Raw genomic sequence first — 14,615 nt, forward strand, 5'->3', positions numbered from 1 at the left:
ATATCTACCCGAGTGTAGGTCTTTCGACTTATTACTCCTATATCTACCCGAGTGTAGCTGTGTTGACTTATTACTCCTATATCTACCCGAGTGTAGGTCTGTCGACTTATTACTCCTATATCTACCCGAGTGTAGGTCTGTTGACTTATTACTCCTATATCTACCCGAGTGTAGCTGTGTTGACTTATTACTCCTATATCTACCCGAGTGTAGCTGTGTCGACTTATTACTCCTATATCTACCCGAGTGTAGGTCTGTCGACTTATTACTCCTATATCTACCCGAGTGTAGCTGTGTTGACTTATTACTCCTATATCTACCCGAGTGTAGCTGTGTTGACTTATTACTCCTATATCTACCCGAGTGTAGGTCTGTCGACTTATTACTCCTATATCTACCCGAGTGTAGCTGTGTCGACTTATTACTCCTATATCTACCCGAGTGTAGCTGTGTTGACTTATTACTCCTATATCTACCGGAGTGTAGGTCTGTCGACTTATTACTACTATATCTACCCCAGTGTAGGTCTGGCGACTTATTAATCCTATATCTACCCGAGTGTAGGTCTGTCGACTTATTACTCCTATATCTACCCGAGTGTAGGTCTGTCGACTTATTACTCCTATATCTACCCCAGTGTAGGTCTGTCGACTTATTACTACTATATCTACCCCAGTGTAGGTCTGTCGACTTATTACTCCTATATCTACCCGAGTGTAGGTCTGGCGACTTATTAATCCTATATCTACCCGAGTGTAGGTCTGTCGACTTATTACTCCTATATCTACCCGAGTGTAGGTCTGTCGACTTATTACTCCTATATCTACCCGAGTGTAGGTCTGTCGACTTATTACTCCTATATCTACCCCAGTGTAGGTCTGTCGACTTATTACTACTATATCTACCCCAGTGTAGGTCTGTCGACTTATTACTCCTATATCTACCCGAGTGTAGGTCTGGCGACTTATTAATCCTATATCTACCCGAGTGTAGCTGTGTCGACTTATTACTCCTATATCTACCCGAGTGTAGGTCTGTCGACTTATTACTCCTATATCTACCTGAGTGTAGGTCTGTCGACTTATTACTCCTATATCTACCCAAGTGTAGCTGTGTTGACTTATTACTCCTATATCTACCCGAGTGTAGGTCTGTCGACTTATTACTCCTATATCTACCCGAGTGTAGCTGTGTTGACTTATTACTCCTATATCTACCCGAGTGTAGGTCTGTCGACTTATTACTCCTATATCTACCCGAGTGTAGCTGTGTTGACTTATTACTCCTATATCTACCCGAGTGTAGGTCTGTCGACTTATTACTCCTATATCTACCCGAGTGTAGGTCTGTCGACTTATTACTCCTATATCTACCCGAGTGTAGCTGTGTTGACTTATTACTCCTATATCTACCCGAGTGTAGGTCTGTCGACTTATTACTCCTATATCTACCCGAGTGTAGGTCTGTCGACTTATTACTCCTATATCTACCCGAGTGTAGCTGTGTTGACTTATTACTCCTATATCTACCCGAGTGTAGCTGTGTTGACTTATTACTCCTATATCTACCCGAGTGTAGGTCTGTTGACTTATTACTCCTATATCTACCCGAGTGTAGGTCTGTCGACTTATTACTCCTATATCTACCCGAGTGTAGCTGTGTCGACTTATTACTCCTATATCTACCCGAGTGTAGGTCTGTTGACTTATTACTCCTATATCTACCCGAGTGTAGGTCTGTTGACTTATTACTCCTATATCTACCCGAGTGTAGCTGTGTTGACTTATTACTCCTATATCTACCCGAGTGTAGGTCTGTCGACTTATTACTCCTATATCTACCCCAGTGTAGGTCTGTCGACTTATTACTCCTATATCTACCCGAGTGTAGCTGTGTTGACTTATTACTCCTATATCTACCCAAGTGTAGCTGTGATGACTTATTACTCCTATATCTACCCGAGTGTAGGTCTGTCGACTTATAACTCCTATATCGAACCGAGCGTGGCTGTGACGGCTTACTGTCTGCCAATATCACACAATTGTTAACAGATTTTATGACTATATCAAAACCGCCTCTCATAATGTGTGATTAATGCTAAAAACTGTCATAAACTTGATCACAGGGACTTGTTCAAATTCTGATCTCACCATCCGTAATATAATACTAGTATTAAATACTGCCTATATATGGTTTGGGAATTTGGTGTCAGGTTTGTTGTTTTGAAGTTAGGTTTAGTCATTTATTTTTTTAATCTTGAGTTGATTCCATCTGTTCATTTTTCTATTTACGTCTGTTCATACAACTTGTATCAGTAACCTAACCATTGTACCTGAATTCAATTGCCACCATGAACAACTACCAAACATGTACTTCAGGATTCAATGTCACTATTGAGTTACATCCCTTTAATACCAATTTTCAGTAATACAATAATTCAAATTTTCCGCATGTTATGACTAAATTCTTTGGCATTTAAATACCTGTCATCAATAAAAGAAAATTACAGTCATATATAAGATTGTACAGGTGTGAAACTCGTTTGTCTTTAAGCTTACAGATGATACAGACTATATCCGACCGCCAGTGTCACTTTACATGGTAGCATGCTCAGTCTGACGGCTCTTCCTTTAGCTTTTTATGAAAATGATAAAAAAAGAGTATTATTTGAAACAAAAACCCCGGAAACTCAATCCATCATAACCAAGGTATACCAGTAGATATCAGACACTATACCGGTGTCACATGACAGATGTCACATGACTCCGTCAGCCACAGGTATTTCAACAATGACCTTTAACATTCCAATCAAGGACAAATAACGAATCTTCATATCATGTTCACCTAAAAGGAGTCAAAAGAATGCTGGCAGTCAGATTTCTCATAAATCTAGTATGGAATGGAAACAAACTGCAGAGAAATCTTTTTAACACTAAAATTTTAAGAAATTTTGAAATTTGAAACATTGTTATATATATATATATTTTTTTTTTTTTTTTTTTCAGATATTGCAGAAAATTCTCATTTCTATCTTATTTATTGAGTGTGTAGGATATATATACTATCATTATCAGGTGATCTAACAATAGCTATGTGAATAGACTTACATATATCATAACCAGTAATGCAGAAAATCCTATCATAGCTGTGAAGCAATCTAGTCATGTCGGGCATATGGTTCATGTGTAAAAATTGACGCCTACATTCAGTGAAAATCCACTAATAAAGATTCCAAATAAATACAAAAATCATTATCAATGATAAAATTATATACACGACTTTATATGGATCTCAACTGTCAGAATAACTTGTCCGAATCTTAGCTGCTCGATGTTACTTCCTGGTTTGCCACTGGTGTTTTTCTCATAAATTCTCTGAGAAACGGACAGTGCTTCCTAGCCATTCACACAAACAGCACAAAAACCTGAGGAAGTTAATCTCATACTTCATCTTTAGCATAAGAACACAAGTTTTCTTCACAGTTTTCATGTAGTGAATTACATTTCACAGTCTTCTGTGAGAAACCATTTAATTAACAACTTTCTAGCTCAGCTTGCCTACCTAGTGAAAATGCCTAATGGTTAAGGGTGTATGGTACACTACTCCCACCTATTGGCTAAGGGTGTATGGTACACTACTCCCCACCTATTGGTTAAGGGTGTATGGTACACTACTCCCCACCTATTGGTTAAGGGTGTATGGTACACTACTCCCACCAATTGGTTAAGGGTGTATGGTACACTACTCCCACCTATTGGTTAAGGGTGTATGGTACACTTCTCCCCACCTATTGGTTAAGGGTGTATGGTACACTATTCCCACTTAATTGGTTAAGGGTGTATGGTACACTACTCCCCACCTATTGGTTAAGGGTGTATAATACACTACCTCCCACCTATTGGTTAAGGGTGTATGGTACACTACTCCCCCACTTATTGGTTAAGGGTGTATGGTACACTACTCCCACCTATTGGTTAAGGGTGTATGGTACACTACTCCCCACCTATTGGTTAAGGGTGTATAATACACTACCTCCCACCTATTGGTTAAGGGTGTATGGTACACTACTCCCCACTTATTGGTTAAGGGTGTATGGTACACTACTCCCACCTATTGGTTAAGGGTGTATGGTACACTACTCCCCACCTATTGGTTAAGGGTGTATGGTACACTACTTCCCACCTATTGGTTAAGGGTGTATGGTACACTACTCCCCACCTATTCGTTAAGGGTGTATGGTACACTACTCCCCACCTATTGGTTAAGGGTGTATGGTACACTACTCCCACCTATTGGTTAAGGGTGTATGGTACACTACTCCCCACCTATTGGTTAAGGGTGTATGGTACACTACTCCCCACCTATTGGTTAAGGGTGTATGGTACACTACTCCCCACCTATTGGTTAAGGGTGTATGATACACATATGTAAATCTTCCCTGTAATAGTTCTTTACCTCTGTTACCATTGTCTTCAAAACTAGAATGATGAAACAGAAACAAAGTGTACTGGAATGATAAACAATTGCCATAATATGACTACAGTTGTAAAGACATGACACACTTTTAATCTAAAATTTGATTTAAACATATTTAGTGTAAAATTTTGACTGATTACTAACACGTAAAATATAAGTTAGTGACATTTTAAACTTGATCCAAGTATGTATTAAAATCAAAATCTGAGGTTCCGATGGTGGTACTGATTTATTTCAATACGATTCTTATATTTAAAATGATCCTTGTCCTTGTCATCAAGGTGTTTGTTGATCTGTATCCAGGAATATATAAATCTCAAAATCACAAGTTAAAACCTTATTGGCAATGAAGATCAGACATACTGATGTAATGATCTGTGAGCCAATTCATTTTTTTTTTGTTTTTATTATTTTTGTTTTTTTTTTATTTCAAATGTGATAATTTTCAGTTTTAGATGTTGATTAAGTACTTGCATTGACTTAACATTGATACAACTGGGCAGTGTGTTTTGGTATATGATATCATAAAATAGTGCAACATCTGTACCCTATACCCCACACTATGGGATCTGATAGGTTCAATTAACCATTTACAGGAGTAACACCATCAACTCCACACCATGGGATCTGATAGGCTTACTTAACCATTTACAGGAGTAACACCATCAACATCTGTATACTAAAGTCCACACCATGGGATCTGATAGGCTTACTTAACCATTTGCAGGAGTAACACCATCAACATCTGTATACTAAACTCCACACCATGGGATCTGATAGGCTTACTTAACCATTTACAGGAGTAACACCATCAACATCTGTATACTAAAGTCCACACCATGGGATCTGATAGGCTTACTTAACCATTAACAGGAGTAACACCATCAACATCTATATACTAAAGTCCACACCATGGGATCTGATAGGCTTACTTAACCATTTACAGGAGTAACACCATCAACATCTATATACTAAAGTCCACACCATGGGATCTGATAGGCTCAGTTAACAATTTACAGGAGTAACACCATCAACATCTGTACACTAAAGTCCACACCATGGGATCTGATAGGCTTTGTTAACAATTTATAGGAGTAACAACATCAGCATCTATATACTAAACTCCACACCATGGGATCTGATAGGCTTACTTAACCATTTACAGGAGTAACACCATCAACATCTGTATACTACAGTCCACACCATGGGATCTGATAGGCTCAGTTAACTATTTACAGGAGTAACACCATCAACATCTATACATTATACTCCACACCATGGGATCTGATAGGCTCAGTTAACTATTTACAGGAGTAACACCAGCTAGTCTTAGCAAGATTTACAGCTTGTATGAATATTTCTGTTTTAGCTATTGGAGTCAAGCCTCAGTTACTTGAAGCTGTCAGAGACACAAACTCGGTGCAAGAAAGTGAATATTTACAGAAATATAATGTACATAGGTGTTGATCTGTGTTGAGAGATATCTATGATATAACACATCTGAAGCATTCCTAGTCAGTTCTGGTAAAGCTTTGAGATACTGCAGTCATGGTACAGACATGGTAGGGATCTCATCATCATCCTACAGATCACAGGTATCAGTCTCAATATAAAGACATCTTACATATTACAACAAATTCTCCAATCTTGGTACAGAATTTATCTCCAAATGTTCAAACACATTCCACAAGTATATAAGGTCTCTTCTGGAGTTCACACAGATTTCCAAAGTGTATGGTGGAATTCCAAAAATATCACTTCTGGATTTATACAAATAAAGATGTCTGACACCATTTCTGAAAACTTCTCCCCTCAAATTAAATCTGTCCTTCTCTCTCTCAGGCCTCCCACTCTACCCATTCTTCCCTCTCTCTCCTCCCACTCAACCCCATCTTTCTCTCTCCTCCCACTCAACCCCATCTTTCTCTCTCCTCCCACTCAACCCCATCTTTCTCTCTCCTCCCACTCAACCCCATCCTTCTCTCTCTCCTCCCACTCAACCCCATCCTTCTCTCTCTCCTCCCATTCTACCATGTCTTTCTCTCTCTCCTCCTCCCACTCAACCCCATCTTTCTCTCTCCTCCCACTCTACCCATTCTTCCCTCTCTCTCCTCCCACTGTACCCCATCCTTCTCTCTCTCCTCCTCCCACTCAACCCCATCCTTCTCTCTCTCCTCCCATTCTACCATGTCTCTCTCTCCTCCTCCCACTCTACCCAATCCTTCTCTCTCTCCTCCCACTCTACCCCACTCTTCTCTCTCTCCTCCCATTCTACCATGTCTTTCTCTCTCTCTCCTTCCAATCTCCCCGTCCTTCTTTCTCCTTTCACTCTATATATAGCTACCTCATCCTTCTCTGTCTCCTCCCATTTTACCTCATCCTCTCTCTCCCCTGTCCATTTCTCTCTTCCTCCACTTTACCCAATCCTTCTCTCTTTCCTATCACTTACGTCATCCTTCTCTCTCTCCTCAAATTCTACCTGTCCTTCTCTCTTCCCTGTCCTTCTCTCTCTCCCCTGTCCTTCTCTCTCCCCTGTCCTCTCTCCCCTGTTGTTCTCTCTCCCCTGTCCTTCTCTCTCTCCCCATCCTTCTCTCTCTCCCCGTCCTTCTATCTCTCCCTTGTCCTTCTCTCTCTTCCCTGTCCTTCTCTCTTTCCCCTGTCCTTCTCTCTCTCCCCTGCCCTTCTCTCTCCCCTGTCCTTCTCTTTCTCTTCCATGTCCTCTCTTTTCCCTGTCCTTCTCTCTTCCCTGTCCTTCTCTCTCTCTCCCCTGTCCTTCTCTCTCTCCTGTCCTTCTCTCTCTTCCCTGTCCTTCTCTCTCTCCCCTGTCCTTCTCTCTCCCTGTCCTTCTCTCTCTCCTCTGTCCTTCTCTCTCTCCCCTGTCCTTCTCTCTCTTCTCCTGTCCCTTCTCTCTTCCCTGTCCTTCTCTCTCTCCCCTGTCCTTCTCTCTCTCCCCTGTCCTTCTCTCTCTCTTCCCTGTCCTTCTCTCTCTTCCCTGTCTTTCTCTCTCTCCTCTGTCCTTCTCTCTTCCCCTGTCCTTCTCTCTCTCCCTGTCCTTCTCTCTCTCCCCCTTCCCTTCTCTCTCCCCTGTCCCTTCTCTTTCTCTTCCATGTCCTCTCTTTTCCCTGTCCTTCTCTCTTCCCTGTCCTTCTCTCTCTCCTGTCCTTCTTTCTTCCCTGTCCTTCTCTCTCTCCTCTTCCGTCGCTCTCTCATTACTGCTCTCTCCCCTGCATTCTCTCTCCGCATGTCCTTCTCTCTTCCTTTCTCTTCTCTTCTCTCTCTCTCTCTCCCCTGTCCTTCTCTCTCCCCTGTCCTTCTCTCTCTCTTCCCTGTCCTTCTCTCTCTTCCCTGTCTTTCTCTCTCTCCCCTGTCCTTCTCTCTCTCTCCCCTGTCCTTCTCTCTCTCTCCCCTGTCCTTCTCTCTCCCCTGTCCTTCTCTCTCCCCTGTCCTTCTCTCTCTCCCCTGTCCTTCTCTTTTCCCTGTCCTTCTCTCTTCCCTGTCCTTCTCTCTCTCCCTCTCTCCTCTTTCTTCCCTGTCCTCTCTCTCTCTTCCCTATCCTTCTCTCTCTCCCCATCCTTCTCTCTCTCCCCTGTCCTTCTCTCTCTCTTCCCTGTCCTTCTCTCTCTCCTCTGTCCTTCTCTCTCTCTTCCCTGTCCTTCTCTCTCTCTCCTGTCCTTTGCTATCTCCTCCCACTTTACTCCATCCTACTCTCTCTCTCCTCCCACTTTACCCTATGACTTCTCCACTCCCTTCTTGCCCCATCTTTCTCCCCCTCCCCTCTTGCTGCATCTTTCTCCCCCTCCCCTCTTGCTCCATCCTTCCAGATAACCTTTAGGTCATGTAGAGCTGCCATTTTCTACCAGAAAAACATACATACATGTATATATAATTATCAGAGAAAACTCCCAGAATTTCCTGCTATTACAAAATCTGCATGTCGCCATCTCCTTATGGCATGTAAACTGTGTCTGGACCCAGAGCTACACCATCGAAACTCCCAAAAACAGGACAGATTGCCATGTGGTGATATTCTATAATGAAAGCATTTTCCACATACATTTCCCTTTCATAAGAAATTACAACCAGTTCACTGTTGTCTAAATTATGTAAATTATGACTTAAATATTTATGATGATTCATAAGAGATATCACATACTGGAACTACAGGACTCTTTCTTGGGTCTTTTGGGATCAATAGTGGGCCCCATTCCCAATTGAAATAAATTAATATTTAAGCTGTAAATGTCTTTGGCTTTCACAATTCACTAAGTTTCTTTCCTCAATGAGGTAAAAAAAAATCCTGAATCAAATATACCAGGTAGTCAAATATGGAGGAAAATTTGGAAGGGACAGAAAAGGGAGCAGGAAAAAAGAGGGATAAAGGGAGAGAGAGAATGGAAGAGGGAGAGGGAAGAACAAGTGAACTTATGCTGTAGTGTGGCATCCATTGTCGTCTTAATAACCAAGAGGCCAAGGTTCATCATATTGGCAATCGGCCAGTAGCATTTTCATTTTCTGCAATTATCTGTTTTACGATTTTACAATAAGTCTATAAATAAACTTAATGCTTAATGTTTAATATCCATATTGTTAAGTTATACTGCTATATCTAAAGAGATAACTCGAAGAAAATTATATTTCCAAACAATCATTTTCTGCAATTATCTGATTTTACATTTTTTTTTCTTTTTTAAATCACAATCAGGTAAAATAAAATTTTAAGGTTTTTGGTGTTTTTTAATCAGGTAATACATTTGTATGCTTTTATGTTTTATTTATTTTTTATTTATTTTATTTTGTATTTGTGCACGTCTTTTACTGTTGGAGTCTGTTTTAATAGCTCATTAGAGCTAATGTTGATTTTTTATAATATGTACCGACTACAAATAAAGTTTGAATTGAACTGAATTGAATTGAATGCTGGGATGAAGGGCATGAAGTTTGTACAAATGAACGACCTTGACCATCTTTCAAGGCAACAGGGGTCAAATGTGTTAAAATCTTTACCCAACTTCTCAATAACCAAGAGGACCAGGATCTTGATAAAGGGTCCAGGGTGGCGTGCTGGGATAAAGGGTTATCAAGTATGTTGAAACAAATCACATTGACCTACTTTCAAGGTCACAGGGGTCATGCATATATTTGAATAAAGAGGGAATCTTAGCTTATTATCCTCTACATACATGATGTAAATTATCTAGCTCAACTTTAAAGTTGCTTCCCTAATACTAGCAGGTGAGTGATACAGGCTCATTTGGCCTTTTGTTAAATTTTTATCAAACTTCTTACTAGTATGCAGGGAAAAAGTTTGTGTTTCATATTTTGCCAAGGTCCCTATTTCTAATACCATCTAAAGATAATCGTCTGTCATCCAAGAAGAAGCAACTTCATTTTTAAACAGATTTTTTAGCAAACTTGATATATCAGTATAAGCATGAGAATACTGGTACCTGGAAAGAATTGGCCTCATGGCTTATTACAAGATATTTTGGTAGGTATGCTTGGCACGCAAGAGGATTTGTATCACTTGCATTGCCTGGTTAACATATGGTAGGCCTGTTACATGCTATCCTTGACAGCACGGGACATATTCTGTGATCTTCCTGAGAAACACAAACTGACTATGAGGGATTGAATTGTCGTTAGTGAAATACTCCCACTAAGTGGGGGCTCCATGCAGTGGAAAAGGTCATCCACGTAAACTTGTAATCCTACAACTAACGTAAAGTTGTAATCCTACAACTTATCGCTTTTATCATTTAATATGTTAAAGGGATCAATATCCCACACTACCAAATAAAAACAATCATTGTGAAAAAAAAACATCAAATATCTGCTGATGAAAATGCATTAATGCAACATAAAAATCATATAATCCCACTTTTGTGTTTTTTTTCATTTGTTTATATAACCCTATATCAACATCTTATGTGATATGTAATGTTCCAGTACTACTGAGCCCTGTTAAAGACCAGGTAACACAGTCTCAGTGTATGGTATGGGAGGTGTTCCGGTGCAGCAGGTGAAAATATCAACATTAAAGCGGAATTATAAACACACACAGCTGTGACCTCACAAAGGTGTACTCTCACATACACCGTTAATGCAATTCAAATGAAATTCTTTAGTGGAAAAATAAACTTGTTGAGTATATAACAAATGTATCACGATTAACAAACATGAATGGCATTTTGATAACAGATTATATAGGGTCAGATAATACACATCAATTCTCTAAACAAATTCTAATAGAATATTTCAAAACAAATTGTTCATTCGTCCCAACTCAAAATGTTGAGAACAATTATTTGTAGTAATTTAATAACTAATCATGTGAGATTCCAGATTCCATCTCACATGTTGTGAGTAAGGTGGAGATTCCATCTCACATGGTGTGAGTAAGGTGGAGATTCCATCTCACATAGTGTGAGTAAGGTGGAGATTCCATCTCACATGGTGTGAGTAAGGTGGAGATTCCATCTCACATGGTGTGAGTAAGGTGGAGATTCCATCTCACATGGTGTGAGTAAGGTGGAGATTCTATCTCACATGGTGTGAGTAAGGTGGAGATTCCATCTCACATGTTGTGAGTAAGGTGGAGATTCCATCTCACATGGTGTGAGTAAGGTGGAGATTCCATCTCACATGGTGTGAGTAAGGTGGAGATTCCATCTCACATGGTGTGAGTAAGGTGGAGATTCCATCTCACATGGTGTGAGTAAGGTGGAGATTCCATCTCACATAGTGTGAGTAAGGTGGAGATTCCATCTCACATGGTGTGAGTAAGGTGGAGATTCCATCTCACATGGTGTGAGTAAGGTGGAGATTCCATCTCACATGGTGTGAGTAAGGTGGAGATTCCATCTCACATGGTGTGAGTAAGGTGGAGATTCCATCTCACATGTTGTGAGTAAGGTGGAGATTCCATCTCACATGGTGTGAGTAAGGTGGAGATTCCATCTCACATAGTGTGAGTAAGGTGGAGATTCCATCTCACATGGTGTGAGTAAGGTGGAGATTCCATCTCACATGGTGTGAGTAAGGTGGAGATTCCATCTCACATGGTGTGAGTAAGGTGGAGATTCCATCTCACATGGTGTGAGTAAGGTGGAGATTCCATCTCACATGGTGTGAGTAAGGTCGAGATTCCATCTCACATGGTGTGAGTAAGGTGGAGATTCCATCTCACATGTTGTGAGTAAGATGGAGATTCCATCTCACATGTTGTGAGTAAGGTGGAGATTCCATCTCACATGGTGTGAGTAAGGTGGAGATTCCATCTCACATGGTGTGAGTAAGGTGGAGATTCCATCTCACATGGTGTGAGTAAGGTGGAGATTCCATCTCACATGGTGTGAGTAAGGTCGAGATTCCATCTCACATGGTGTGAGTAAGGTCGAGATTCCATCTCACATGGTGTGAGTAAGGTGGAGATTCTATCTCACATGGTGTGAGTAAGGTGGAGATTCCATCTCACATGGTGTGAGTAAGGTGGAGATTCCATCTCACATGGTGTGAGTAAGGTGGAGATTCCATCTCACATGGTGTGAGTAAGGTGGAGATTCTATCTCACATGGTGTGAGTAAGGTGGAGATTCCATCTCACATGGTGTGAGTAAGGTGGAGATTCATCTCACATGGTGTGAGTAAGGTGGAGATTCCATCTCACATGGTGTAAGTAAGGTGGAGATTCCATCTCACATGGTGTGAGTAAGGTGGAGATTCCATCTCACATGTTGTGAGTAAGGTGGAGATTCCATCTCACATGGTGTGAGTAAGGTGGAGATTCCATCTCACATGGTGTGAGTAAGGTGGAGATTCCATCTCACATGGTGTGAGTAAGGTCGAGATTCCATCTCACATGGTGTGAGTAAGGTGGAGATTCTATCTCACATGGTGTGAGTAAGGTGGAGATTCCATCTCACATGGTGTGAGTAAGGTGGAGATTCCATCTCACATGGTGTGAGTAAGGTGGAGATTCCATCTCACATGGTGTGAGTAAGGTGGAGATTCTATCTCACATGGTGTGAGTAAGGTGGAGATTCCATCTCACATGGTGTGAGTAAGGTGGAGATTCATCTCACATGGTGTGAGTAAGGTGGAGATTCCATCTCACATGGTGTAAGTAAGGTGGAGATTCCATCTCACATGTTGTGAGTAAGGTGGAGATTCCATCTCACATGGTGTGAGTAAGGTGGAGATTCCATCTCACATGGTGTGAGTAAGGTGGAGATTCCATCTCACATGGTGTGAGTAAGGTGGAGATTCCATCTCACATGGTGTGAGTAAGGTGGAGATTCATCATACATGTTGTGAGTAAGGTGGAGATTCCATCTCACATGGTGTAAGTAAGGTGGAGATTCCATCTCACATAGTGTGAGTAAGGTGGAGATTCCATCTCACATGGTGTGAGTAAGGTGGAGATTCCATCTCACATGGTGTAAGTAAGGTGGAGATTCCATCTCACATAATGTGAGTAAGGTGGAGATTCCATCTCACATGGTGTGAGTAAGGTGGAGATTCTATCTCACATGGTGTGAGTAAGGTGGAGATTCCATCTCACATGGTGTGAGTAAGGTGGAGATTTCATCCCACATGGTGTGAGTAAGGTGGAGATTCCATCTCACATGGTGTGAGTAAGGTGGAGATTCCATCTCAAATGGTGTGAGTAAGGTGGAGATTCCATCTCACATGGTGTGAGTAAGGTGGAGATTCCATCTCACATGGTGTGAGTAAGGTGGAGATTCCATCTCACATGTTGTGAGTAAGATGGAGATTCCATCTCACATGTTGTGAGTAAGGTGGAGATTCCATCTCACATGGTGTGAGTAAGGTGGAGATTCCATCTCACATGGTGTGAGTAAGGTGGAGATTCCATCTCACATGGTGTGAGTAAGGTGGAGATTCCATCTCACATGGTGTGAGTAAGGTCGAGATTCCATCTCACATGGTGTGAGTAAGGTCGAGATTCCATCTCACATGGTGTGAGTAAGGTGGAGATTCTATCTCACATGGTGTGAGTAAGGTGGAGATTCCATCTCACATGGTGTGAGTAAGGTGGAGATTCCATCTCACATGGTGTGAGTAAGGTGGAGATTCCATCTCACATGGTGTGAGTAAGGTGGAGATTCTATCTCACATGGTGTGAGTAAGGTGGAGATTCCATCTCACATGGTGTGAGTAAGGTGGAGATTCATCTCACATGGTGTGAGTAAGGTGGAGATTCCATCTCACATGGTGTAAGTAAGGTGGAGATTCCATCTCACATGGTGTGAGTAAGGTGGAGATTCCATCTCACATGTTGTGAGTAAGGTGGAGATTCCATCTCACATGGTGTGAGTAAGGTGGAGATTCCATCTCACATGGTGTGAGTAAGGTGGAGATTCCATCTCACATGGTGTGAGTAAGGTCGAGATTCCATCTCACATGGTGTGAGTAAGGTGGAGATTCTATCTCACATGGTGTGAGTAAGGTGGAGATTCCATCTCACATGGTGTGAGTAAGGTGGAGATTCCATCTCACATGGTGTGAGTAAGGTGGAGATTCCATCTCACATGGTGTGAGTAAGGTGGAGATTCTATCTCACATGGTGTGAGTAAGGTGGAGATTCCATCTCACATGGTGTGAGTAAGGTGGAGATTCATCTCACATGGTGTGAGTAAGGTGGAGATTCCATCTCACATGGTGTAAGTAAGGTGGAGATTCCATCTCACATGGTGTGAGTAAGGTGGAGATTCCATCTCACATGGTGTGAGTAAGGTGGAGATTCCATCTCACATGGTGTGAGTAAGGTGGAGATTCCATCTCACATGGTGTGAGTAAGGTGGAGATTCATCTCACATGGTGTGAGTAAGGTGGAGATTCATCATACATGTTGTGAGTAAGGTGGAGATTCCATCTCACATGGTGTAAGTAAGGTGGAGATTCCATCTCACATAGTGTGAGTAAGGTGGAGATTCCATCTCACATGGTGTGAGTAAGGTGGAGATTCCATCTCACATGGTGTAAGTAAGGTGGAGATTCCATCTCACATAATGTGAGTAAGGTGGAGATTCCATCTCACATGGTGTGAGTAAGGTGGAGATTCTATCTCACATGGTGTGAGTAAGGTGGAGATTCCATCTCACATGGTGTGAGTAAGGT

At 41.4% G+C, this 14,615-nt stretch overlaps 2 protein-coding genes across 4 annotated transcripts in view; both read right to left on the bottom strand.

Annotated features, from left to right (window-relative positions):
* Positions 1-14,615, bottom strand: part of LOC117315760 (hydroxysteroid 11-beta-dehydrogenase 1-like protein) — a 93,290-nt gene that overhangs the window by 30,946 nt on the left and 47,729 nt on the right. The window lies entirely within an intron of this gene.
* LOC117315893 (RNA-binding protein 25-like) lies at positions 7,084-7,719 on the bottom strand. Its single transcript, XM_033870308.1, has one exon. The coding sequence runs from the start codon at positions 7,717-7,719 to the stop codon at positions 7,084-7,086; it is 636 nt and encodes a 211-aa protein (XP_033726199.1).

The sequence above is a fragment of the Pecten maximus genome, chromosome 17 (genome assembly GCF_902652985.1).
Source record: "Pecten maximus chromosome 17, xPecMax1.1, whole genome shotgun sequence".
Lineage (NCBI taxonomy): Eukaryota > Metazoa > Mollusca > Bivalvia > Pectinida > Pectinidae > Pecten > Pecten maximus.